Source organism: Mustela nigripes, chromosome 10, assembly GCF_022355385.1.
Source record: "Mustela nigripes isolate SB6536 chromosome 10, MUSNIG.SB6536, whole genome shotgun sequence".
NCBI classification, from domain to species: domain Eukaryota; kingdom Metazoa; phylum Chordata; class Mammalia; order Carnivora; family Mustelidae; genus Mustela; species Mustela nigripes.
The window spans coordinates 16,892,063-16,919,972 of NC_081566.1; the positions used below are offsets into that span (position 1 = coordinate 16,892,063).

Genomic DNA, 27,910 nt, shown 5'->3' on the forward strand with positions numbered 1-27,910 from the left:
ATTCCTATAACAGTGTCCCTAGAGACAAAATAGATGGGCAGTCACCCAGCTTGTACTACTTAGCTTATACTAGCAGAAGTCAATGATGGGCAACTTCAAAGCTGAGGGCAGTTGCCCCAGTAAAAAGTCATAATCCCTTGCCCTATTTCTTAACCTGAGCAAGCCAGTTTTCAGACCCAGAACTGCTGTCAAAAGAGATGACTGGGTCCATAGGAGGGAAAACACTGCAATATCATGGCAAGTATACATAATAGTGATTAGGTAACTACCCATTAGGAAAAAGGGAATGCCCAGACATTTGAGAACGGTTGGACATAGGTCATGAGTTGTCATTAATGGCCCAAGATCTGAATCTTCATGGCCCCCATGTTAGAGTGGGTCCTATGAGGGCCAGATAATAAATGTAGTCCTGACCAATGTCCAGTTTACAGAGATCCTCAGCATCCATGGCCTCACTCAAATAGGAATGACCTATTTGGTGGTTGGCCCAACCCCCACTTGCATCCTTGGTCTGCAAAATAAGAGCTATCATATTGGAAAGGGCCAAGTGGAATTCTCTCAAATTAACTTCCGTCACGTATAAATAAACGTAAAGTCATATTGTGGGGAGAAGAGAATAGAGATTTATTGCCATATTCTATTTACCTCCTCCTCTCAGTCCTTATTAGTTTGACCAGTCTGGTCCCTAAAGAAACCACATGGAGTAGGAAGGGTAACTAAACTAGTACAATCTCAAGTATAATAACGCCAGTTGCCGGCACAGTGCCAGATGTGGCATCTTCATTAGACCAGATCAATACCACCTCAAGAGTATAGTATACAGCCATTGATTGGCATTCTTTTTTCTTTAAGTCAAAACAAAAGATCAGAAACAATTCACATTTCCATGGAAATAATAGACATTAATAGTTTTGCTCCAATGCCATGTTAAGTTCAAACATACCCATGCCAGCTGGACATCCACAGAACAACACATTCATCTATTTCATCAGTGACATATTGAGTCAGATAACCAAGAGATGACTGGCTTGCTGGAGACCTTTATAAGACACGTGTGTTCCAGAGGGCTGGAGCTAAACCCTGCAACAATTCAGGTACCTGCACAACTCTAACATTTGCAGAAGGCCAGGAGTCAGGTCCAGCAACCAGGACATCTGCAAAACAAAGACAAATTATTGCATCTTTTACCTCACTATGAAGAAGGAATCAGGCCTGGTCAGCCTCTTCAAGTTCTCGAGTCAGCATATTCGATACCTAGAGATATCGTTGACTCATGCATCTCGTGACAGAGAAGGCAGCCAACTTTAAGTGAATCCCGGAGCAGAAAAGACCACTCTGCAGCCAGCACAGGCTACCAGGCAGGGAGTCCAGATCCATACAATCTGACAGGCCTCCTGGGATTAGAGGTATCCTTGGGGAGGAAAGGCACCATGTGGAGTTTGTGGCAAGTTCCCGTGAGAGAATCACAAGGCAAGCCCCAGGGCTCTGCAGCAAGGCCATGCCATCTGCAGTGAGGAATTGTAGGTTGTTGGAAAACAACCCCTAACCTGCTAGGAGGCCCTGGTAGAGAGAATCACCAAGTACTTTGTAACCAAAATCGCCCATTAAATGCAGGGTCTTCTAAGACCCAATGAGACGAGCCCAGCAACAACCCATCATAAAGTGGAAGTGGGACCTCCAACAGGAGGAGAGGGTACAAGCAGCCTGCATGAACAGGTAACCCAGACCCCTGCTCACCTACCATGATTTCCCAGAGGTTCCTCTTCCTGGGCACACCTATGGCAGGATGAGGGATCCTGTAAGTCCAACTGGAAGAGGAGGGGAAAAACCCGAGTTGTTGCATGGATGGGCTGACTCCATACGTGAGAGCCAGCTGAAGTTGGAGAGCCTCCTACGGGGTGAAGGGCGGTGGGGAGGGGCCTTAAAAGATAGTAATAAGAGAAAATCCTCACAATATTCAGAGCTTTGAGTAGTGTCCTTGGTGCAGAAAAAAGAAGTGTCCCAAGGTTAGAATATATTGGCAAATGGCCCAGCTAGCTGATGAGGAAAATTAGGGTCTGGGATGAAGGTGTGTGGATGGACTTATAGGAGAGGACTCAAAGGAGGAAAATCTTTGTATTATATGTTCAAATCCCCAGAGAGCATCCACCATTGATGAAGAACTAAATCAAGTAGACAGATGACTCAGCCCACTGGCCTCAGCCAACCTCTATCACCAGCCACTCCAGCGTTGGCACAACAGAAACATGAACAAAATGTGGAAGCAGTGATGAAGCTATTCATGGGCCAACGGCAAAGACTCTCACTTACCAAAGATAATTTGACTACTGCTGCCACTAAAGTTATCCTGCCTATAGCAGCACCAACGAGTCCCCAGTAGAGCACCATATTGATTGGTCTTCCTCAAGAGACAAACCGACCACTTGGTAGCAGTTTGACTACCTTGGGCTCTTCCTGCTCTGGAAAGTTCAGATATCTGTTCCTTGTTCTCAGAAGAATAGATATATATACAGGTCATGGGTCAGCACAGTCTCAACCAGCACCACCATATGGTTTGTGGAGTATTCGATCCACTGGCATGGGATTCTATATCCTATCACCTCAAACCAGAGGACCAACTTTACAGCATAGAGGTTCCATGAAAGCTCGTGAACGTGGAGTTCACTCTATCATAGCATAGAACCCATCTCTCAGCTGCCAGCCTGGAAGAGCACCGAAATGGTATAGTGAAGACATAGAGTGCCACATCAGAGGCAACACGTGGAGTATGGGTGTCATCCTCCAAGGTTCGGTACATGCATTGAAACAAAAACCTGTACATGGTGGTACTGTGCCCACAAAAAGGACACAAGGGTCTGAGTACCACTCCACTTAACACGGTGTCCGTTAATCCACTTTCTGCTTTCTGTCCCCCTAACTCAGCTCTGCAGGACTGGTAATCCCACTGAATTATGAGCTCAGGAATTGGTGGCTTCCTATGTCCAAGCACCAGCAGGCAGGAAGAGGAATCACCTTCCTGATAGTGTCATCGACCCTGATCACCAGGAAGCAGAAGGGCCGCTATTACACACTGAGGGCAGGGAAGATTACATTTGGCACCCGAGGGTAGAAAAAATGTTTGTGTTTCCGCGGACACTAGGTATCATTTATATCATCATTTATATCACATGTTTCCAGGTTATCAGAATCTGGTCATGCTCCTTGTTTTCAAGTAATTTTTCAACTTTTTGTAAATTGTAGGTAATTATATGTAAATTTTGTCTCTTCTGGGAGTGATTTTAATTGATGTATTTCACACTGCATTAAAAAATTTTGTCCCTACTCGCAATTCATCCCAATATCCCTTAGTGCCAAATATACTTGTGCTCTTTTGACTTTCTTGAATTTTCTATGTATACACTTATCTCATCCCTCTTTGTATCTGTTTGAGGGTCCTGACTTTTTTTTTTTTTCCTGAAAAGAAAATTATCTTTTAATACAAGTGACTTGGCACCTTTTGTACTCTCTTGCCCAGTAGTAACGGTAAATGGAAAACTATAGGAACCTCCACTTACAAAGGGGCTCAGGTCCCCTGGAGAGGAGGTCTGGGTCATATCAGACCAGCCTCTGAAGCCAGAGGAATGGTAAGCGATGATGAGAGAACCCAACCCCACCACCGGGGGGTGCCTCATCCTACTAACTCCCCTTTCAGAGTTTCTCCTCAGGAAGAAGCATTCACCGTAATCCTGGAAGAGACGCTGTCTAAACATGTATGAAAAAGCAAACTGAATGGAACAAGGAGTGAACTGTAGGGGACCCGGAACTGCAACGAGCACCCCTCTCTCCAAAGTCGGACTTGGGGCCCAGGTGTGGGGCCCAGGTGTGGGGGCTGAGGGTCTGACAGCTCCTTCAGGGTCTGCCTCAGGGGCAGAAAGCTGCCTCACCCAAAACCTGCCCTTCCTGACTAGACAAATGCCCACAGAGTGACTGTACTTTATTCTGGGGACACGAAGGCCCAGCCATCTTGTCCCCACACACAACACTCAGAGGTACAATATTCACCCCAGAGTTCCATGCTGGGTTGGCCCCGGTTTGGTCAGGCCTGCCCTGTGGTGCAACGTCTCCCTGCCTCAGCCGGCTTCTCCCCCTTACTTTCACAGCTCGTCCACCCCAAACTCCCAGTCACTGCCTTCTTTTGGAAAACCTGCCCCGAAATGCTAGTGCCCTTGCTTCTAATCCTTCTTCCCTTATAGTCTGGAATGTCATTTGATTTTATATTGTTTTTTTTTTAAACACCCGTGCAACCATGTCATTTTGTCAGTGACTCTAAATCATCAGTGACTTATCGGACCAGGTTATTGGCTCCCCTATGTATGTCAGGAGACTGAGAAGTCAAAAACTGTGCTCTCAGGGTGCCTGGGTGGCTCAGTCAGGTAAGCGTCTGCCTTTGGCTCAGGTCATGATCCCACGTCAGGCTCCCTTTGCAGCGGGGACCCTGCTTCTCCCTCTGCCTCCTCCTCCCCCTGCTTGCGCGCTCGCTCTCTCTCTCTCTCTCTCTCTCTCTGACAAACAAATAAAATCTTAAAATAAAAAAATGAAACTGTACACTATTCCGTCATTTTAGACCTTACCCACAATCAGTTCTGTACATTAGAGGACACAAGGCCCTTTGGAATTTGACCCATCTGCTAGTCCTCATCTCTGTCCTCAAAATGGAGGCACCAGGAAGGTTCCAGCATGAGGCTGATACTCCGGAGAATTCTCCCCTCTTGCTCTTCACCTGCGCAGGTGGTGCCAAGAAGCATTACTTCCTTGCTCCTTCAAGAAGACCCAGACTAAGGCCACCAGTAACCCCCTCCACCTTTAGAGTTCTCCTTATCTTTCTTTTCTTCCTTTTTTAAATTGAAGTTTAGTCAACACACAACGTTGCATTAGTTTCAAGTGCGTAACACAGTGATTCAGCAACTCTACACGTTATGCGAGGCTCCCCACCAGTGCAGCTGCCATCTGTCACCATACAATGTCATCACGTTACCATTGGCTACAGGCCTTATCCGCACCTTTCATCCCTATGACTCACTGAGGCCAGAACTGGAAGACTGTAGCTCCCATCTCCTCCCCCATTTTGCCCATCTCCCTACCCCGTCTTCTCTGGCAACCATCCGTTTGTTCTCTGTATGTATGGGTCTGCTTCTACTTTTTTGTTTCTTCATTTTTTGTGTGTGTTTTATATTCCACACAGGAGTAAAGTCATGGTATTTTTTCTTTCTCTGACTTATTCCACTTAGTCTAATACCTTCTGGGTCCAACCGTGTTGTTGCAAATGGCAAGATCTCAACCTTTTTTAAATTGCTGAGCAATAGAGCACTCCTTATCTTTACTGAATCTGGTCACTTGTCAGTCTACCCACCGCTTCTAATCCCCCACACTAGCTTGTTCTCAAGGACTAGCATGTTGTCTATTTTTCTACCTTGGGTGTCCAACCATAATGTCTGGTTTACATTAAGAAATATTAATTGGACAAATTCATCAAAAGATCATTTTTTGTATATTCCTAACTGCCAAAAACAGAAAACAAGAAACTATCCACCAATAAGTAAATGGATGAACAAATTGGGTATACAGTCTTAGTCTGGTAAATCTACCATAAAAAAATAGTACACACTATGTAGCTTAAACCACAGAAATTTATTCTTCCTTGTTCTGGAAGCTGGAAGTCCAGGATTAAAGTGTCAGCAGATTTGGTGTCTGCAGAGGCCTTTCTCCTTGGCTTGCTGATGACTATCTTCTCACTCTCTCTTCACATGGCCCTTTCTCTGTGGATGTGTCAAAAGATAATTTTTAAAAGAGGGCATGATCGTGCCTCTCATGTAGTTGTAATGGCTGTAAGAGGAACACATGTCAGAGATGTGATTTAAGTCATTAATGAAGGAGAGAACCAGTACCATGGTACCACCTAGGCAAAAGAGAATCCAAAACACAAATATACAGACATCTGGAAAGCTGAGAAACATTTACAAATAAATGCAAAATCAGCAATATTTTGCTAGTCAGTATCCATGGGACTATCCACTAAATACAACAGGCTTTTCTGTGGATAAAAGTCATTTGCATGACTCTCCATTTTTCTACAACTTAAAGAATTATAAAATAGCTTAGACAATCTGGAAGGATGCAGTAGACAGTGATCCTCTTAGTCCAATGTCTTTCCCGTTTTCTCCTACAGTTTAATTAATTTCTAACTCTTCCTCCCCAAATTATGCATTTAATTATCCAGTCATTTAACATAATTTTTTTTTTTTTTTTAAAAACCACACAGCAAAATGCTTTGTTCTCAGATACGCTAGAGAACAATCCTTTCCGGCTTTAGCCAGTTAGCTAAAGCCAGCAGTCTGGTTTGGATCCTGAGGGAGATGGAATCCCCCTGTCCGCTGTCCTCCCGTTTCCTCTAAATTTTCACAGATATGGCCCAATTCTTAGCAAGAGGTATTATTAACAATATCAGTATTAGCAAGGGGAAGACTTTGTTGTCTTAGCTTCTCTGAAGAGTTAGAAAAAGCTAACTGTCTTTCTGGTAATGTGTAGGGCTCTACCAACAGTGATTTTCACCATGGCTTTCCTTGGAGGAGAGAGAAAAGACTCGTGGGCCCAGCTCCCAAGGCAGGTACAGAAATGGAGCTGGATGCTAGGGGAGAAAGGTTGGGGGAAGGAGCCCCCTGGGGAGAACGGAGAACAGGAGTCTAGTGAGGCTGTTCCGAGTGAACGGCATCTAGGAGGGAAGGTTAACAGCCGTGAACCACACAGACTGTGTCTCTAGACGTAGCAGCTTATGAAGAGGTGACTCAGGCGGCTCAAAGGGCAGGACTTTGCCTGTGTTCAGTCAGAACTTTCAAGTGCTTGAAAACCTTCAGACACTGGCGCTGGCAGAAGGCCTTCTAAGAAGCTGCATAGAGCCCACGTTGGCCAGACCCCTGAGCCCACCTGAATGGGCTCTGCTCCCTCTGCTCAGGGAAGGGAGTGCTCCACGCCCTGTCTCCGCCCTCGGAGACCTCTCCCAGGATGCCCTGAAAAGCCACTGTGCGACAGGCACGTCACACCCTCGACACGCGCTCCGGAACACAACCCTGGGTCTCCCCCAGGGACTCCCTGGGGACGCTCGAACCTCCCCTGGGTCCCCCCCACCACTTTGCTCTCCTCCATAGCGCTTTTAAACCTGTCGGGGGTCCACCCTCTTGAGTCAGGAGCTCTTTGCCTTTTCTTACCAGATGACCTGTTTATTACTTTCAAGACACTAAGTTTGTTAAAGAAAAAAAAAATTGCCTAACCAACCAACCATTTCTATTGCATAATAATCCTTGTCCCCATGACAACCGATGCTGCCATTCTGAGTCGATACAATATCAGTCAAAAGCAAAGACACGTCTCACGGTAAATGTATAATTTCCATTCAGCTTCTTTAAATATTAGATATAGCTTCTGCTTTTCTCCCCATTTGGTGTCTGGGGACCCCAGGTTGGGAACTTCTGAGGGCTAGTGTTGAGCGGGTGCCAATCAAGCTGCCCTAGTTCTCCCTTTTCACAGATGGGCAAACGGAGGCTGTTAATTTTAATAATCAAATTGGCACAGAATCAGAGTATAAACGGAGATTTTTTTTTTTAAGTCTCCCTTTTTTGGTCTCTGACTCCTAGCACTAGGTTTTCTTTTCTTTTCTTTTCTTTTTTTTTTTTTAAAGATTGTATTTATTTGACAGACACAAGTAGGCAGAGAGGCAGGCAGAGAGAGAGGAGGAAGCAGACTCCCTGCTGAGCAGAGAGCCTGATGCAGGGCTCGATCCCAGGACTCTGGGATCATGACCTGAGCCGAAGGCAGAGGCTTTAACCCACTGAACCACCCAGGTGCCCCAGCATGAGGTTTTCTTAAAAACAAAACAAAACGAAAAACATAAAACGGAGCTGGGAGAGACTGCCACTTGCCCCCAAGGGAGCCTTTTCTGCAGATGGACCTCTCTGTGGGATCTTGGATTTTCTGTACAGCTGCTGCCTGCTCCTTCCCTGAGGTGGAGAGGCCTCGCCTACCCCGGGAACAAGGAACCTGAGACATTATCTGGTTGGGTCGTCCCAAGTGGGTGTCCAGGATGTTGACTCTTATTTTGAGGGAAAGGGCTTCTGGGGTCAGTTACTTTTGAGAAAGGCAGGGTTAGACAAATGTAAGCTGGTTGAGTTGAGTTGAGTTTTCACTGTGGGACTTCCTTCGAAATGCTTCTGGGCCTAATGACCTGGCAGGAGAATGACATAGCATATATTATCACCCAAACCTACAGGACCTGAATTCTCTTTTTCATAGGAGACCCATTAATACCTTATGGAATTCTGGGGTTCCGGGGAACATTAGTTTGGGACCTGTGAGCCCCGTCCACCATTTCCTGAAGAAGAAACTGAACTCCATGGAGTGACCAGGCCAACCTGCTCTCCGGTTGCCAGAGTCCAATTCTGTACTTTTCAAATCTGGGTCCATACCTCACCCACCATGTCCCTTAATTTAACGCCAGAAAAAACTTAGCAGGAGATCACAGACACGGAGGGAATTCTGCTCAGAGAGAAGCTGCTTCTGAGGCTCATGTGTATCCTCAGCAAAATCGCCCAGGCTGGTGGGGGCAGGAGGGACCTGGGAAACAGGGACCCCACAGGACCACAGGTCGAGCAATTGCATGGCCAGGGCGGGGGGTCTGGAAAGGGCTTCCCTCTGGAGGCCCCAGATGATCCTAGTTCTAAGGCAGCCCCCCCCCCCCCCACCGCAGCACAGAGGGAAGCCCCAAAGGCACCTTCCACTCAGGAAGCACAGGCGTCCCCGGGCCCCCGCAGACAGGCCCCTCCCTGGAGTGTCCCGCATCTCCCGGCCAGGGTGGGAGAGCTCCGGGCCAGGGACCCCCAGGGGCCGCCGTGAAGGTGTCTCCGGGAGTAAGAGAGGAATCCGCGGCCAGGAGTGAGGGCTCCGAGGGGCTCCAGGCCGACTTGCCCGCTTGCTGGAGGCCGTGTTCCAGGCAGTGGGCCCCTTTCGAGAACAGCCTCGGGCACTCGCTCCAGACACCGGAGTCCACAACGAGCAATGACGAGCTGCAGCTTTCCGGGGGGCCGTGGTGCTGCCATGGCTCAGATGTCCCAAAGCAGCTTCTGAGATTTGGGGAGCCCTCTCCCACCCAACACCTGAGCCACTCTGCTTGGCCAGGTTAGACCTCCATGGGCCAAGCCAGGTCCTCCTCCCTCCCTCCCTGCCCCTCAGAGTGTGGCAAGGGCGCACTGAGCAGCTGTCCTCATGCCTAGGTGACCACCCCCATGGAGCCCCAGGGACGGGACTCTGATTCGAGAGGAAAGCATTCTTGGGACGCGCTGATCTGAGAACAGCAGTCTAGTGGGGTCTGGGTGGGACTCTCTCTGATACGTGACGCAGCCATGGGTGGTTTCCAAGCCTGGCTGGGGCTGGGGCGGGGTCGCTCACCAGCCTTGTTAACTGTGGGCAAATTCCTAGGCCTCCTTGGGTCTTGGCATCCTCCTCTGCAAGATCAGATTTGGGAGGCTTGTGGGGGGGTGACTTACAGTGCACTTGCAGGCACCCGCCTTCCACAAGAGGAGGACGGAGGTGAAGGACAGTGTATAACCCACATCCCTGTGGACGTGGAGGGGCGATGTGGGGAGCGGCGCCCACAGACCGAGACCCGAGCCCATCAGCCCTGAGAACCTCCTTAGAAAGTCTCTTCAACAAGTACATGGATTTCCACCATCCTCATCGCCTGCATCGGGCTCTCTGCTCGGCTGGGAGCCTGCTTCCTCCTCTCTCTCTGCCTGCTTCTCTGCCTACTTGTGATCTCTATCAAATAAATCAAATCTTGAAAGAAAGAAAGATAGAAAGAAAGAAAAGAAAGGAGTGAGGATAACCAAGAAAGAGAGAGTCATGGAAGCTGAAGGAAGAGACAGATCCAAAAGGGACCGAGCCACAGTCTCCTAAATCCCGCAGCTCTGGGCCCCAGCACTTGGGAGCAGGGCACGATCACTACGCAGTTGCAAAGATGACGGCTGTTTTCACGTGAAGGGAAGACTCATTCGGAGCTAGAATGAGCAACATTTCTTCCTTTTTAAGATTTTTCGTGAATAAACCTCCACAGAATTAACAAAGTTTTTAACCACAAGGCCGCGCGTGCAAGGCGCAGGTGGTTGCGCAGTCGTCTCCTGGACATTCAGGAACACAGCAGAGAAAAGTGGTGCGGGTGTGGTCAGCGATTCCGCTTGGTCTCCTCCATTCACTCACCTCGGGTCTGAATCCTGCCTCCGCCACCTACTGTCCCGCGGGATGCTTGACTTTTCTACACCTCATGGCTTTGCCTAGAAAAGTGAGTTCTTCCTGATGAGCATTGCTGAGAAGATTCTGTTAAAAGACACATATGAAGCACTTAGCGTGGTCTTTGCACATTAGCGTTTAAGAAATGTTAACTGTGGGACTCCTTCGTGGTTCAGTCCCTGAAGCATCTGCCTTCGGCTCAGGTCATGATCTCAGGGTCCTGGGATGGAGCCCCGCTCAGTGGGGAGCCTGCTTCTCCCTCTTAGGCCCTCACTCCCACCTCCTGGCTTGTGCTTCGTGCTCTCCGTCTCTATTGAAATAGCATCTTTTTAAAAAAATGTTGATTACAAAAATAACCTAATAATAATTATTTTTAATCTGGTCAACAAATATTTATTGAGTGTCTACTATGTGCCAGGCAATATGCTAGGACAGAGCTGTCCAGCAGAAATACAATGCAAGTCCTAATGGTTAGTAGCTGTTTGTACTTCCTCTTCTCCTGTAAACTCTTTACGTGCTTTGCTCATGTTTCCTCTGTTCTTTAATGTAGCGGAGTCACATCATGACTGAAATTTGTACTAGTCTAGTGACAAGTGATTTCGAACACCTAGTCACATGTTTGTTTGATCATTTGGATATTTTTTGGGAAAGGCCTACTCAAGTCTTTTGTCCATTTTTAAACTTCATTTCTGTCTTCTCATGATTTTAAGAATTTCAGGTATCTGTTTGGCAGACAGATATGGCAAACATCTTCTCCAAGTCTGTGATTTGCCTTCTCACGATCTTAAAGGTGTTTTCTGATAAACAGAGATTCCTAATTCTAATGAAGCCCAGTTTATCATTTGTCTTTTATTTTTTTTTAATTTTTATTTTTTTTAATTTTTTTTTAAGATTTTATTTATTCATTTGACAGACGGAAATCACAAGTAGGTGGAGAAGCAGGCAGAGAGAGAGAGGAGGAAGCAGGCTCCCCGCCAAGCAGAGAGCCTGATGCGGGGCTTGATCCCAGGACTCTGGGACCATGACCTGAGCTGAAGGCAGAGGCCTCAACCCACTGAGCCACCCAGGCGCCCCCATTTCTGTCTTTTAAAGTCGGTACTTTTTGTCCCTCTTTAGGAAAGATTTCCCTACCCCAACATCATAAAGATCTTCTCTTGTTTTCTCCTAGGAGCTTGACTGGCTTTCATATTTTGTTCTATGATCAATCCCTCATTAGTTCTTGTGAATGGTAAGAGGTAGGGGTCAAGGGGTCAAGATTTACTTCCTTTCCAGGATGGATATACAATTGACCCAGCACTGGTTATTAAACCAGCAGCACTGGTTACTGCACTGCTGTGGAGCTTTGGTTGTAAATCGGGAGCTTGTACATGTGCGAGTCTGTTTCTGGACATTCTAGTCTATTCTATTTGTCTATACTTTTACTACTGCCACATTGTCTAAATTAGAGTCACTTTATTGTAAGTTTTGGTATTTACTAGCATAAGTCCTCCAGCACTGTTCTTTTTGAAAGTTGTCTTAACTATTCTATATCCTTTACACGTCCGTATAAACTTTAGGACCAGCTCGTCAATTGCTCCCAGAAAGAAAAACTGTTGTAATATAGATCAGAATGCATTGAATACTGTTATGGGTTGAGCTATGCCCCCCCACAAAAACCTCATAGGTTGGAAGTTCTAACCCTCAGTACCTCAGAATGTGACCTTGTTTGGAAATGAGATTGTTGCAGATGTAATTAGTTAAGATGAGGTCATACTAGAGTAGAGTGAGTCCCTAATCCAATATGACTGATGTCCTTATAAGAAGAGGAAACTTGGACACAGACACGCACAGAATGAGAACGCCACATGAAGACTGAAGTTGAATTGCCACAAGCCAACTACCAGAGCTGGAAGAGAGGCGTGAAACATCCTTCCCTAGAATCTTCAGAGGGAACATGGCCCTGCTGAGACCTCGATTTTGGACTTGTGGCCTCCAGAACCGTGAGACAATACATTTTTGTTGTGTCAGCCCCCCATTTGTGGTACTTCATTACCACAGCTCCATAGAACTGAAACAAATACATTGAACAATTCAGGAGAAATTGACATCTTAACGATAATTTTTCTGATCTATGAACATGGTATATTCCTCCGCTTATTCACATGATCTTTAATTTCAGTAATGTTTTACAGTTTTTTTTTTTTTAAGTATTTACTTATTTTAGAGAAAGAAAGAGAGTATGTGAGCAAGGGGAGGGACAGAGGGAAAGGGAGACAAGCAGACTCCTCACTGAGCAGGGAGCTTGACGTGGGGCTTGATCTCATGATCCTGAGTTCATGAACGGAGCTGAAATCAAGAGTCAGACACTTAACTGACTGAGCCACCCAGACATTCCTGTTTTGTAGTTTTCAATGCAAAAGTCTTGCATTGATCTTTGTCAGATTTTATTCCTAGGCAAGTGATGTTTTTTGATGCTTTTCTTTATGGTACTTTTTATAAATCTCACTTTCAACTCGTTCATTGCTAAGTATATAGAAATGCAATAGATTTTTATATATTGATATTGTAGCCAGAAGCCTTGTTAAATTTACTTCTTAATTTAAAGAGTTTGTAGTTTCTTTGGATTTTTCTATAATAATAGAATAAGCAAATAATTTTGTTTCATGATTTATGCTTTTTTTTCTTTTTCTAGTTGTATCATACTATTTTATTACAACACTGAATAGGATAGAATAGTCTATTGTACTGGATAGACTTTCCTTGTTTCTAAACTCGGGAAAAATGTCCCATATTTCACTACTGAGCATCATATTAGTTATATATATATATTTGTAAATGTCCTTTATTAGTGAAAGAAAATGTAGGATCCATTTTTATACTATGTGTATATAATATGTATAGTACGTACATATACTAACATGTACTCTATATATACTATATTCATTATGTCACATTACTCTGTTTATTTTGGCATCAGTTCCTCTCTGAATTATTATAAACTTATAATACAATTCCGTATTTTGTAGAATAAACCTCCTCTCCTCCTTTTCTTCTTTCCTTTCTTTTATAATTTTTTTCTTAAATATTCTTGCCTAAATATAGAGTCTTGACTGAACTCACACTTGAATCTTTAAATTCAATGAAAATTGTCATCTTTATAATACACAGTAAATGTTGTGAGTACTAAGTATTTCTCCATTCACCCAGATCTTCTTTGACATATATAGTAAAATGGGTTTTTTTAATGTAGTTTCTATATTTTTAAAAATTATGAAATATGTTTATGTACATTATATATATGATATATTACACACATTCTACATATGATATGTGTATACATATAATGTACATTGTATATATACCACATATTACACACATTCTACATATGATGTTATGTGTATACATATAATGTACATTGTAAAGAATAATAAACATCCATATATTCACGGCCCAATTCAGTAAAGCATTACTCTGCCTCTGAAACTCTTCTCCCCAATTGTCATCCACCATTCTGTTCCCACACCGAGGAGGCCATTATAAAATCATCTGTGTTAATAATTCTCTTGCTCCCCATTAGTGTGACCCCATAGGCATGGCATGTGTCCCTACAGAATGTATGGTTTAGTTTCATCTGTTTCTTTTCCTTGCTCTGTTTGCTCTACAACCCGTAAGAATCGGCCACGTCGTTCTGTGTAGCTACCATTTTTCAATATCGTTGATCTCTAATGTTCCATTTTACAAATACACTAAATCATCCCTTCTCCTATCGATAAACATGTGGATTATGTTCAGTTACCTTGTATTGTGAACAATGTTGCCATCAATGGGTTATTGCTTTTCTGGATTCTACTTCTATATTTCTTTTTTTTTTTTTTTTTTTTAAAGATTTTATTTATTTATTTGACAGAGAGAAATCACAAGTAGTCGGAGAGGCAGGCAGAGAGAGAGAGACACGGAAGCAGGCTCCCTGCTGAGCAGAGAGCCCGATGCGGGACTCGATCCCAGGACCCTGAGATCATGACCTGAGCCGAAGGCAGCGGCTTAACCCACTGAGCCACCCAGGCGCCCCTACTTCTATATTTCTTCATAGCCTCTCATATGTCTTAAGCAAAGCACTACTCTATTTCTGAGCACTTCTCTCTTCTCAAGATGGAAAACTGTCACAAACATGACTTCAGGTCTCAGTCATGCTCCGGCACCTTTCTCCCTGAATCTGCTTTCATTCTGTAGGTGAGAAAAGTGACTCGGCCCAGATGGTAGTGATCACTGACAGGCAGGCGAAAGCCAGGTGTCCTCTCCTTGTGCTGATGCCGCCCCCCGCAGAGCAGGCGCCGTAGAATAGGAGGGAGGGCATTCAAATAGTTTCCTAATCCCAGTCACTTCCCTGTGATTAGGATTATGAAATGAAAAGTTGTGGTTTGGACTTGGGCATGGGAACAGATGCCTGGCAGAGTGAGGGCAGAGGTGCGGTGAGGGGCATCAAAGGCAGGGAAGTCTGAAGTCCTTATCTCCAGAGGAGGTCCCTGTCCCATCACCCTGGGGGACGCCCTGTCCAGCCGCCTGGGGGAGGGGTTCAGGCTGACGCCGGCGAGGTAAGAACCATGCTTCTCTTCTCCTTGGGACTTGGACAATTCAGGCAGGTGGGACATAGGAGAGCGTGTGTGCGTGTGTATGTACCACGTGCATGTGCACGCCCGTGTGCTGGAGTGTGTAGAGACGCATAGCAAGGTGGCTGCTCCCTGGAGGTGCCCTGCTGTCCTGTTGCCTGAATAGGTGAGCCTCACCCACCCTGCCTGCGCTAGTGCCTCATTGTCTGCTCTCTCCTCCCCCATCTGTTTCTTACTCTGAGAACTATGTGATCTCCTGATTTCCAGGCTCAGAATGGAAGCTTAATGCCCCTTCCACTGTCTGTGATGCTTGAGCACTGCGGGAGGCAGGAGGAAGGGCAGGGCAAGCAGGCCTGGGCGCCAAGGGAAACCAGAGGCAGTTAGGAAGCCTGCGTGCTGGGCCTGGCCCTGCCAGGGACCGACTCTCGCAGACCCTGAGGCAGGACTGGCCATGTCGAGCAAATGAACCAGATCCTTCAGAAATGACCTTGATCCTTGTAGCAAGCAGTGGCCCCTCTTCTCCTGTCAGGCAGCCTTACTTGATAGGGACTTTTTCTTTCTTTCTTTGAGCTGCTTGGCATTTAGTCAATGCCTTTCACGCGGCAGGCACATGGTGGGGGCCGGGGACACAGATCCAGATCAGGAAGTGCTCTGTGTCCCATCAGTGTGACAAACGGTCTGGCCGTAGCGGTTAGGAGGCCTGTGGAAGGAACTGGGGAGGACGTCCCTGAGGGGGGCCATTTGAGCTGTGCAGAAGGTCTCCTCGGAGACAGCCAAACTGCATGTGAGGGGAAGCAGTGTGTTTCAGGCTGAAGGAAAGCCCGGGAAGACAAGGAGATCGGAATCAGCAAGGCCGGTCGGGGGAGCTGGAAGCAGTTCTGTGTGGCAGGAGTGTGGGACGGGCTGTCGGGCTGGGAGCTGAAGCCGGAGGTCCACAGGCCTTACAAAGGGGCTGGAGTCTGAACACAGGACCCTTCTCCAACCTGACTGGACCTGAAAGCACTTGGGCTGCTAGAAGGCTGACTGCGGGCCTTACTCCAGCCAAGAGAGTCAGAATCTCCATGAGCAGACCTTGGACTCAGCCTCTCACCAGTGTCCCAGGAGCATCCACACAGGCCCAGGCCACACCAGCCCTTGGCAAGTGGCAGGAGAGTTCTAAGCAGGGGAGAGGCGGGCAGGGAAGAGACAGGTCCCAGGGCTCTCTTGAGCCTCTGCTGGAAGGAAAAGGGAAGAGCCTGAGGGCAGACCCTGGAGCTATGAACCGCATCCCCAGGAGCCGTCAGTGGCCTCTGCGTGCTCCTCAGATCACGTGCCCCGTGTCCAAGACAGGGGTGACCAGCTCCTCCAGGGGGTACAGTGGAGGGATGGTAGAGGCGCCCTCCCACCTCATTTCTACCCCCCCACCTCTAAGGGTGTGACCTGAAGGACCATCTCTCACCCCTCCCTTTATCCTAAGTGGAACCTGATTTCCACATCCAACACGGCTCCTCGCTCAAAGCTGTGTGTCCAGAGCCTGTCGAGGGAAGGCGGGCAGGAGGCGTGAGAGGCTGTGTTTCCATCCAGGCTACGTGGAGGGAGGCTTCTTGGGATGGTGGGTTTCCCTCATTGTTCAAATGGAGGAAGAAGGCTATGTGATTGCTGCTTACCCCATATTTTTGTTCCTCCAAAACACGGTAATGAAGGATTCTGATACACAGGACATAGGGGCCATGCTCGAGGTAACCCACCTTCCAGGGACGTCCACTTCACAGGACAGTGTCCAGCCCCTCACCCGGACCCCAGATGCCCTCCAGCAGGCCACGTCACCTCTGCTTTGCAGAGCCAGCCCTGCCCTTGCCTTCTCCAGTGTAACTTTGACACGTAGTAACAGGGGAACCAGGCAGTTTCACACCTGCTGCCTGCGTTTATGCTAATTCTCCCCTGCCCCCAGCCCCGTCTGGCTGGCACCTGCTCTTTGTCCAAGACCCTGCGCTCCGTGATACCCCTCCTACCCAACACACACCTCAGTCACACACCTCAGCTGTTCCTGTCAGCCGACCTTCACCACCACCCTGTGCTAGCCTGACTGGGGACAGCTCACATGGGAAGTTTCTCTTTCCCTCCCCTGCCCAGCTTGACCAGAAATTCCTCAAGGACAGGGCCTGTGGGTATTATATTTTGACTTTCCTGTGCCTGGCGTATAGTAGAAACTCAATGCATGTTTGCTGAACCAAACAGAATCCAGATGAATGAGAAATACCTTCCCACGTGTGACTGTTGTGGTAATTCAATAGCTTCTGAGGATAGGCTTCTTGGTACATGTAGATGGCTTTTAAAACCTCTGTAGGGTTTAAAAACCATCCCCCTATATTAAGTGTAAAGTCACAAATGTAATGAGTAAACTGAAGGTGATTATTTGCATCTCAAAAGGGGGGGGCAGGTTTCCTTTAAACATTAAGCTTTTGCTGGAACTTTCAAAAACTTGCCTTACAGATCATTAACTTCCGGGGGTGGGGAATAGGAGTCCTGAAATTACTTACCTCTTGGAGTCTGGGCTCTGAGATGCCTCTGAAAAAAGGAAGGAAGGCAGAAGATCTGGGAGCCCCACCGGACTGGATTCAGATTCTGAGTAGACTAGCCGTGTGGCCTCAGGCAAGTTCTTTCACCTCTCTATAGCCCGATTCCCTTATTTCTAAAGAAATACACTATACTCACTTGGTGGGATTATTGTAAAGATCTAAGGGATCCTATATGGAGTCTCTTAGCTCATAGAAGTTCCCCAATAACAGTAAGAGTATTGTTGTTTGGTTTGGAGTTGCCAATGGATGCGAGGAAGAGGTCTTAGGAGGTTTCCAGAACTTTACCTTGGATAGCAGGAGTAAGGAAGGCAGAAAGTATCTAGACCGGAAGGGCTAGACCAGGGCGGCAAGCGTGTTTTTGCTCTCACAGCACTTGACAATGTTTTGATTTTTCAGGCTGACTCTTTCCATGCTCAACTCGCACAGGCATAGTGCCGGCCACACTCTGTGGCGTGGTTGAGCTGAAGGTCTTGAACGCTAGAAAGCCTACCACTTATGAGCTCTGTGATCTTGGGAAGATCACTTAACTCAGTTTCATAATCTGTAGAAACGAGACAATAACAGTACCCATCTTTTACGGTTACCCTATGAGATAAAGAACGTAAAGTGCTTAGCCCAATGCCAGGTGCACGGTGCCTCCATACATCTCCATAAATGGCACATGACTGTGTTACGCAGGGATCCGTACTAACAAATGGCGGTAAGTGCCCTGCTGGAAGAACAGCTTGGTCTGGGAATATGGAAGGAAGTAGGGATTCACTTGCAAGATCGCTGACCCCAGACTTTGGAGACCACCCAACAGGAGAGCTGTGTGACCTTGGACCTGTTCTGTAACATAGAGGATTTGCCCTAGATAATCTCGCAGGTTCCTAAGTCAGCCCAAGGGCAATATAGCCACCTCCCCAGATAGCTGCTCTCCGTTCTGGGGCAGCGGTGGGGGGGCTCGCGCCTTGCCCAGATGCCCCCACCTACGACAGGGTAAGGCCTCCGCCTGGAAGCCATCCATCCCCTCCACCCCGGTTCAGGCACTCAGCCCATTGTGTGGTCTTGCTGTGCCTGTCATCTAGAGGGTGACAGGACCACACAAGCACAAAGGAGCACAATCCATACTTGAGCGAGAAGCTTGTCTGGCTGAAGGAACCATGAACGAGCCCTTTTCCCTTTGCAAAGATTTCTGGAATCTCCTGGGTCCTAACTCTCTTACTATTTCCTGTCCTTTGTTGACAAATGTTTGGAAACAGGTGAGATTCTTACCTCCCTCTGGGTGGAAAGAGAAAGAAAGCTCCGTTGGCAGGTGAAGCCCTTTAAGGCTACTTCCTCCCAGGTGTGGAGAAAGTGGCAAAGTCCCTTCAGGAGTCCCCAGGGCTCTGAGAACCCGTCCCTGTCTCTGGGGCTGGCAAGGCAGGTACCGGGCTCTCCCGCTGGCCGGGCGGGATGAGGGAACCCGCCACCACTCCGGGTACCCTCGAGCCTCTGAAAGGCAGAAACGAATGACCTTGACCTCCGAGACAAGGGCACCTCGGAGAGAAGGGCCCGAGATCTCTGGAAAAGTTGTCTAAACAAAGGGCATTCCTTAGCTTCCCCCCGGACAGCCGAGCCTCCTCCCCAGCGCCGGGGGCAGAGTTCCACGCACTCCCGCGGAGCCGGCAGGAACGCCGCGTTTCCCAGCCTTGGCTCGCCGGCAGCCGGGTCCCACGCCGCGCGCGCCCCGAAGCCTCGCCGGGCCGGCCCCGCGCGAAGGGGGTCGGTCCCGCGGGGTCCTCCGAGCGCCCCGCGCCCCCTCGGTCCCCGCGCCCGCGCCCCGGCCCCGCTCGTCCTCCTTTCCCCGGGACGGGGGAGCCCGCGGCCGCCCGCGCCGAGAGCAGGAGGGAGCGGAGGGCGGCGGAGGCCGGGGAGGGGGCCCGGCCCCGCTCCTCCTGCCCCTTCCGCTGCTCCGCCTTTCTGCCCTCCGCGCTCCCTCTCTCCGCTCCCGGCCCGGGGCGCGCCGGGCTCGGCCTCTCCCGGCGCTGGCAGAGCCCATGCCGCTGCCTGCCAGCCCGGGCCGCGCCCGCTTCCCCCCGCGGACCCGCAGGCGGCCGGCGGCCCGCACCCCACCGCGCGGCCGGAGCGCAGGCCGCAGGGCCGGAGGAGGGCCGCGCCGCGCGGCGGGATGGAGGCGGCGCCCGAGGCGGCGGCGGCCCGGCCCGCGGGCGGCGGCCCCCAGTGAGTACGCGGGAGCGAGGCGCCGGGCCGGCCGGGGCGGCGGGGGACGGGGGGGGGACCTCGGGGAGCGGAGGGGAGGCGGGGAGCGGGAGCCCGGCCTCGGAGCGGACCGGGGCTCGGGGACACCGCCCTGCGCGTCCTTCCCGCGTCAGCCTGTGGGCGTCGGAGGCGACCCCGGGCTCGGCCGGCTGCCCCGGAGGCTCGGTGCCCCGGGGAGCCCCGCGCAAGGCTCGCGGGCTCCGGCGGTGCGGGGTCCAGGGCCGGCCCGTCAGGAAGTTCTTTTCCTCTCACTGGCATCGCCCCGAATCCCCTGCTTTCGGAACCGAACTTGAGAGAAGAGGATTCGGGGGCTGCAAAGTGAAAGTTGGTAAATTCTAGACCAGCTGGTAGAGGAAACCATCTCGCCCTCCTGAAGAGACTCCTTACACTTCGCAGGCTTAAGGCTGATGTGACATTTGCGCTATGTGCGTATTGTGCCTTTTGAACCACGTACAGTCCAGAAACACGTGTACATCGAATTGTAGTGCACGACGGTGGAGGGACCTGACATGTCAGAGAATCCTGTGGTGAACTTTAGTTCCTATCCGAAGTGAAAAATTCACTTCTAATTTGTAATTCATGTAAATATGAATTTTTATACATGCGGTTTACTTCAAGGGAGACCTATCTAAATGTACGGTGTTTAAGGAGCATTTTCTCGGCGAGTGGGGTAAATATTGTTGCACTGAACCACTTGGTGAGTAAAATCCTGTGCTCACTTTCACTCTCTGTGAATACACTGACTTCAGCTCTGCCACCAAGGAGCCTGCAATTCTGGCCAGTCACTTAACCTCTCCCGACTGGAGAGGGGGTTGGGGGAAGGGTTAATAATCACCCCATCGCTGAGTGCTTTAAAGAGCCCTGGCCTTAGAAGGAAATTGGCTTTCCACATCCAGCCTCCTTTCAGCCCGTGTGACCAGATCTTTGTGTGCCTCAGTTTCTCTGTCTGTGAAAGTGAGGAAGATAATCCCCTTCTGGCAGAGTGTGTGAGGATCATTTGAGAGAGGGTGTTGGAAAGCTCTGGCAGGCCTGCCTGGCACAAAGCAGATGTGGCTAGGAGCTGGTGACCGGTCGTGGCCACCCTCGGAGCACAGCCCCATGCTACTGTCCTGTGGCTTCTACACAGGGAGGCACCTTCGACCAAGGGGTCAGATCCTGTGTGGTATCTTCCTGAAGTCCCTCATCCCTTCTGGTTCCCCTTAAAAAGGGAGGTGCCTGTTAGCTTTGAGCAGATCTGACATTCTCTCCTGAGACCGCCTGTCAGCAGAGATGGGGGCCAGGGATTGGGATATCTGACCCCTGTTGTCACTCTGGTCCACATTTGGCTGTTGTTTGAAGCTTCATTGTGCCCTATCTGTAAAATGGGAATAGAAAAACTAGAACACTGCTCAGAATTGGCAGAAAAATCCCAATAACTTATTTGTGCCATCTAGTGATTTGCACTTTTCAAAGTTCTGTCCCCGGGTTGTTCGCATCTGCACAGGGCTCGATCCCAAGGCACTTTGGGGACCCAGAGGGTTGTTAGAGCTACTGGCCACATGCTGGGTCTCAGGAGCTTTGTCTGTTTTCTCCTCCAGAGGGACCCAAATAGGGAGCAGAACAGCCAGCTCCATGGAGATGACCTCAGCTGTGGAGAGAAGTGGCCGTGAGCCACAGCTGCATAATGGACACCTTCCAAGACCCTGGTCCTGCTCTCTGGAAGACCGAACCCCCAGCCTGATGGCCCCCCAGCATGGCAGGGCATGGGGCATGCAGCTCCAAGGCCCCTCTGTGCTGGAGTCCAAAGTGAGGGCCTTGAAGGAAAAAATGTCCACAGGCAAACAGGGGGTGAGCCCCTGCCTCACTTCTCATGAGCGGCCGTCCAAGAAACCCAAATTCAGGCGAGTCAAGGGGGGCGCGCCTGAGATTCTGTCAGAGCAGCCTTCCTTGCCCGATGCGGAGGAGGTCCTCCCTACCCAGAATCCACCCGATGGGCAGCTGGACAGCGGCATCAACAAGGAGGAACCTGCCCAGAACGGCGGTCCCAGACCTCCCAGGCCACCCTCTAATGGGCTGGAGTGCTGGAACGGGAGGAGCCCGTGGCCTCCAGAAGCAGTACAGGCCTTGCCGGACAATGAGGGGAGTCTGCCGCCAGGGTCTGGCTCTTTGCAAGAGAACTTTGTTCACGGAGTCACCCTGGGCCGGCCTGGGGGCCCTGGGCCTTGTGACAAGGTCGCCCACGTGCCCAACCTGAGGAAAGGAAGGTCCTACGCCCTTCAGGATGGTCTAGGTTCAGGCAGAGACCTGGACAGCTTGTCTCTGACCTGCGAGGAGGACTTTGCGTCCAGGCCAGCCCTACTGGGGGGGCTCTGGCGAGCTGCAGAGCTGGGGGCTCTGGGCACCGGGGGCAGTGCCTTATCCCTGTCTGACCAGGTGGAGATGAACCGCCTTCTGCTGCAAGAGATGTTAAATGTTGGGGGTCAAGTCCCGCCCAGGGTGGGAATCCCAGCCTGGACTCCATCCTGGGACAGACGCCCACCAGGTGAGGCTCACTCTGTAGGCCTGGGTGGCGGGGGCAAAAGGAGGGAGTCCGGGAGGAGACAAGGGGCCAGAGGGTACATGTGGAGGGGTGCGGCAGGAAAGGGAGAAGAGCACAGCCGCTGGCCACCTCGTTCCACAAGATGTCCTGTTATTCTGGGCTTTGACACAGACTCCTTACCACCTCCCGGCTAGTCTACCTGCTGAAGACCCCCATGAGCCCCCAGACCAGTTGGAGGCTACCCTCTGAGCTTGGGGTGGAGGCGACCATGATTTTTTCCCTGTGGCTTACAACCCTTTCCGAAGAGGCTTCCTGGACCTTCCTCAGATGACTTGCCCCCAGCCCCAGTGGACCTCATCGCTTCCTGGTGGAGACCCCCCCCCCCCACACACACAGAAAACACAGGCATTCTCTCAGGTGGCTGCTCTGCTGGGAAGTGCAACTGTGCAGGCCAGGGAGAGCCTTCTTACACGTCCTACCTGCCACTCCAACAAAAGTCCATTCCTCACCCACACCTGAGAGGACCCACACGGTCCCCTTGGCCCATGGCAGTGCTCACCAGCGGTCACCGTGACAGACTGTGCCTCTGCTTCCTCGGCTGAGACCCAGAATAGAGTAGAGTTTATCTCGGGAGTAAGCCACTCCTGGGGAAAACTCTTCTCCGTGTGCATGAAGTGGCAGCTGAGAGCCCGGTTTCTGGCTCCGCCCTGATCTCTGTTTCTGTTCTGTGTCCTAGAGCGGCCAGCAGGGGACGTGGACTGGGACTCAGGTGTCTCCCTCCAGGACTCAGATCAGAGCAGGTGAGAGCCCAGGACGCACGCATCCTCTCCCTCCAGCCTCGCTGGGCTCCCCCTCGCTTGCCCAGCACCAGGAGAGTGGGAGGGCTCCGGAAAGCCAGGGGCAGGCAGGACCCCACACCAGCAGACCGGTGACAGTGGGCCACTGTGGATCCTCATATCTGAGACCCCATAGAAGTTGTCTGCCCACCCCCCCCTCCAGAGTCCCCATGGCTGCCTGGCTACTACTCGAGCAAAATCACTGGGACAGGACGCAGTGTCAGAGCATTACCAATGACCCACTTTACGTCCCTGGGCGTCCTTTCTCGGCCCTGGGCTCGGTCTCTTGATCTTTAAGTTGGCCCACGTAGCATCTGTCTGGCTTCCTTCCCAGGACTGTGGTGGGGCCATCAGGAGACATTGGTTGTGAAAATCCTTAGGGCAAGTCCACAGATTGCAAAGCTTGTCCCCCACAGCATCTTCCCCAGCCAGAGAGCTGCTAGTTCTGTAAAGGGGTTTGCCTCCTCCGACCTCACCTGTGACATCCCACAGGCGTGCTGCAACCCTGCCACCAGCGTCCCCAAGCAACTGTGCTCTGGGTGGTCAGGACAGGGGGCCACACTCCCAAGTTTCGTGTCCTGGCAGGATGTGGGCTCAGTGTTGCTGAGTGGCCACCCCTGGTGCCTGCTCAGAGGTTGGCCTCCGTCTTCAGTGAGCTCCTGGCTCTGCGCTCACCAGGCTCTGTGTCTCCGGCTGCACAGTGACATCTCTTGGTGAGGGTCTCCCAGCTTCTGTGGAGGGCAGAGGTCAGCATTGTTGCTGCTTCATTCCCAGGCCACTCCCTACATAAATTCCACTTCCGTTGACCTGCCTTCCAGAAAATATGGAAGAGCCCCCCCCCCACACACAAATCGAGGCTGCCCCCGTTCAGGCGATCCAGCTTTTGCTTGGTGACTGGCCTTTGCTGTGGCCTTGGCCAAGGGCCGGGTGGAGAGGAGCCTTTCTGACACCTTCGCTGCTCATTAGTTATGACTTGGAAGCATCATTGACTCCCCCCTGCCAGGTCCCCACGTAGCCGAGCCACCGTATGGAGGCGTGTGGCTGCAGAAAGGACCGGTCCTCAGGGACCCGCTGTCCTCCCCAGCCCCTCCTCCTTCCCTGGGGAGCCCCAGAGGAGGCAGCTGGGGCAGACGAACCTCGAGTCCTGTGAGTTGGGGCCTTCTCCTTCTGCACCTGCTCTGACGTGCCACTTCTCACACGCCCCTCCCCCCGTAGGGTGTCTCCCCTGGGGGTTTTGTCCAGAGCTCGCTGTTGAAAGGAGAACGTGGATAATAAGTACTAAGAATATCCGTTTTAGAGGAGGAGAAACTCAACTATGGGGAAGGAAGGGATGCCGCCCCAGTCCTGTGCAGCGATCGTGTTTGTGTGGAACCCTTGGGATGGGGATTTCTGGACAGTTGCTTCAACCACCAGGCCACCTGCAGCATTTGAGGGTTCAGGTCGGGTGTAGGTGTGCCGGGGTAAGGTGTGTAGGTGTGTGCAGATGTGTGTGTATGTGTGATGGGCGTGTGTGTGTAGAAAGAAGCTGTCTTAGTGAGCTCTAGGACTGTGCCCAGCGTATATCTGGGCATGGAGTTGGCCTGCGGAAAACTTTGGCCTCTGGGGTGCCTCACCGACCTGCGGTGCACAGTCAGGCCCCTCCTGAGTAGACACCCAGGCCCAAGGGCCAGGGAACATGCCTAGTTCAGGGATGAGGGAAACATCGGCCTTGTCTAGAAGCCCCCTTGGACAGAGCTCCTCATTGGTTCTATTCCTGAGTCTCCTGGGCAGAAATTGAAGTTGTCCCTAAGACGCTGCAGGCTCCCTCTGTTCCCTCAGGGGGATGGATTTATTGGCACCTTTTCCTTATAGCTGAACTTCCCCTGAGATCTTGGAAGTAAGGTCTGCTTCTCTGCACTCTGTAGTCCAGCAGTGCCAATGGGACCAGCATCCTGGGGACTTAGTGTCTGTACGGAGGGGCCTAGGGCTCTGGGCAGGGGTGTGTTCTGCGGCAGTGGCCGTGCTTCTCAGTGGCCATCCTTGAGGGGGTCAGAACAGACTCTGGCAGTGAGTCCTCTGATCTCCTCTGCAGGTGGGACGCAGAGAAGGTCCAGCCTCGCATTCCGGTCCAGCATCAGTGTCTTTGAGAATTGCAATCAAACACCCATTGACCATATTAATCCAACCTTTACTTAATTATAATTGTCTATAGTTGTTATCGCTTTGCAGGGCTATCAGAAACGATGGTCACTGCAGAGCCTGAGACAGTCATCACGGTGTGCACGGGATGCAGGCTGGCCTGTTAGGGGGGCAGTCTCCGAGACAGTTGACCTTGCAGGTGGGTCACCTGAGATGCTGTGGGAACACTAGAAGTGCTCCGGGACCCTGAAGGCTAAGAGCCAAATGCACCGGAGACCTCCATCCCCTGACTCCAGGGCAGCCCCCTCTACTGGGAAGGTTGAATCCTAGAGAGCTGGAATGTGGCGGTGCCTGTCCTTCCCTCTGGAAGACCATGCCAGCCCCGCCCTCTCTCAGCCCCTGTTGTGTGCCGGGCTTGTGCCAACTCTCTGCCCACATCCTCACTTTATCCTAATAACTAACCGTGGCAGTTGTTCCTAGTCCCTGACAAAGAGGCCCCTCTGGGGAGAGGTTAAGTGACTTGCCCAGGGTCATACAGCTAGTAAGTGTGGGAACCAGGGTTTGCTGGCAGAGCTGCCTGGTGCCACAGTCTGGGCGCTCACCCACACGCCACACTGCACCAGCTGTCCTCTGGGCCCCACAGGCCGCTCCTCGAGTTAGGGATCTGGGGGTCTTCTGCCTCCCCCAGTGCCGGCGAGGTGTTCTGAGGGAAGGGCAAAGAAGGGGAGGTGCCAGGCTCCATGGGTTAATCTTGTTTCTCACCCAAGCACTGTTGAGATGATTTGGGGAGTGGGGTTCATGTTTGGGGAGAGGAGGACGTGGCAGGCAAGCACTTCAGAGAGGGCAGATGGGGGCCAGTGCTGTCGGCCACCTGTTCGCGGGCTGAGGGGGATCTGGTGGGTCCGAGACAGGCGCAGGGAGGAGAGTGAGGTGGGCGCTCTGCTCAGGGCCGGCCCTGCCCTCGTCCATGCTTAGCAGCCCGTGGGCATCCCACCCTCACTGATAAAATGGCCTGGACCAGCTCGGCCTCTTCCCTATCTGGAGGCACTGAGAGAGCAGATCAGGATTACAGATTGCCTTAGGATCCCAAGTTGACCCGGCTTGGGCAAAACATCCGTGAAGCCAGGGGAGCAGTGTAGTCAAGGCAATCTGCATCCCAGGGCTGGTCCCCAAAGGGAGTCTGAGCTGAAAGCAACGGGCCTTGGGCGGCGGCAGGTGCCAGCGCGCCCCCTTGAGGCGGACTCCGGCTCCATCAGGACCTTCCGCAGGGGATCCGTGCCCTGCAGGGCGGTAGTGATTGTTCAGCCTTGGGGAAAATGGAGAGAAGAGGGTCTTTGGGGCTGTGTTTTATTTATGCTCTAATGATGAAGGAGACTCAGAGGATTCCCAGGTTGTTGACTTCCCCCATCCCTGTGGCAGAATCGTGCCCCCATTTCAGAAGCTGAGGCCCGAGGGAAGCCCAGCCCCCCCCCCCCCCCCCCCCCCCCCCCCACACCTCTTCATGAGAAGAGAAGGCAGAGGGCCCGCCTGCAGCAGCCCATACCCTAGTGGGTTCCAGTTTTCCGGCCCCTGCTGGGTCAAAACTCCCTGCCCCAAAGCAGCTCATAGACCCCAGTGCAAAGGGAGGCAGGCAGGGATCCCCCAAGGATTTCAGAGGCCTGGCCTGTGGCTCAAGGGGTCAGGCCCACAGCTGCTAGTCTCCGGCTTTTTAAAAATTAACATATTAACTAGCATTTTCAGAGAGCATCCTGTGAACCAACCTCTGTGTATGATTTCAGAGGGAACTGCCCATTTTTGTGCTCACTGCTGTCTTTACCTGTATCAGCTTTAGCCATAGATGCTGCTGCTGGGTCTCCTCCTGGAGCTCCTTGGGGGCAAAAACTGTGCCGATCTTATCTCCAGCGCCCTGTGCCTGCCATGTAGCGACACGGAACAGGCCCTCAGAAAATGTATGGCAGAGGCTCAGAGGCAGGAGCGTAGGTGGGCTTGGTAGGAGTGGGATGGACACAGGACAGGACGGCCCGTGTGCGTAGGGCCTGCAGGCAGGCTTTCGAGAAGGCTGAAGCGGGATGCGTGGATACTACAGGATACAAGACGGGAAGGCTGGCTCTCCATTTACGGAGAGGCATGGAACTGAGATTTTAAGTAGGGCAGTGAGAGTGGACTGACATTCTCGCTCTTCCTCCTGCCGCACCCACTGCCATTCGTTGTCCGACAACCGTGTCTTTATTTTTATTTTTTTTTTAAGATTTTATTTATTTATTTGACAGAGAGAAATCACAAGTAGATGGAGAGGCAGGCAGAGAGAGAGAGAGGGAAGCAGGCTCTCCGCTGAGCAGAGAGCCCGATGCGGGACTCGATCCCAGGACTCTGAGATCATGACCTGAGCCGAAGGCAGCGGCTTAACCCACTGAGCCACCCAGGCGCCCCTTATGTACACATTTAACTATCTATGTTTTTAAGCTTTTCAGTAACAAAACGTGGAGTGAAACTCAGACAAGGTTATGTGAGAAGAACCAAGTTCTCTCCAAGCTGAGTCCTAAAACATGCTGATTCTAAAATTTCTTCAGTGGTGTGGTCAGCATTTTATTCTTGTTACAATTTCCAAATTCAGACATTCGCAACATATCCTCTTAGGAGAGGCAGGCAGAGAGAGAGAGAGGGAAGCAGGCTCTCTGCTGAGCAGAGAGCCCGATGCGGGACTCGATCCCAGGACTCTGAGATCATGACCTGAGCCGAAGG

General features: G+C 51.0%; 2 protein-coding genes across 7 annotated transcripts in view; one reads left to right on the forward strand and one right to left on the reverse strand.

Moving 5' to 3' along the window:
- Positions 1-5,666: 5,666 nt before the first annotated feature.
- Positions 5,667-19,510, reverse strand: LOC132025435 (collagen alpha-2(I) chain-like). The gene is made up of 4 exons (XM_059412715.1): positions 19,089-19,510; positions 18,710-18,928; positions 10,282-10,398; positions 5,667-5,795 (listed from the first exon to the last, which is right to left on the reverse strand). The coding sequence occupies exons 1-3, from the start codon at positions 19,473-19,475 to the stop codon at positions 10,309-10,311; spliced, it is 696 nt and encodes a 231-aa protein (XP_059268698.1). The 5' UTR covers positions 19,476-19,510; the 3' UTR covers positions 5,667-5,795; positions 10,282-10,308.
- KIAA1614 (KIAA1614 ortholog) overlaps positions 17,426-27,910 on the forward strand; it is a 38,816-nt gene continuing 28,331 nt past the window's right edge. For 5 of the 6 annotated variants that reach the window (XR_009406573.1, XM_059412709.1, XM_059412713.1 and 2 more), the window contains exons 1-3: positions 19,604-19,657; positions 21,274-22,217; positions 22,951-23,014. Coding sequence is in view for 5 of the 6 variants with exons in the window: in XM_059412709.1 (XP_059268692.1) it covers positions 19,605-19,657; positions 21,274-22,217; positions 22,951-23,014 (1,061 nt within the window). In the remaining variant the exon portion in view is untranslated. Of the gene's footprint in view, positions 17,529-19,603; positions 19,658-21,273; positions 22,218-22,950; positions 23,015-27,910 lie in introns of those variants that run through there. The other variant, XM_059412711.1, reaches the window with a different exon arrangement.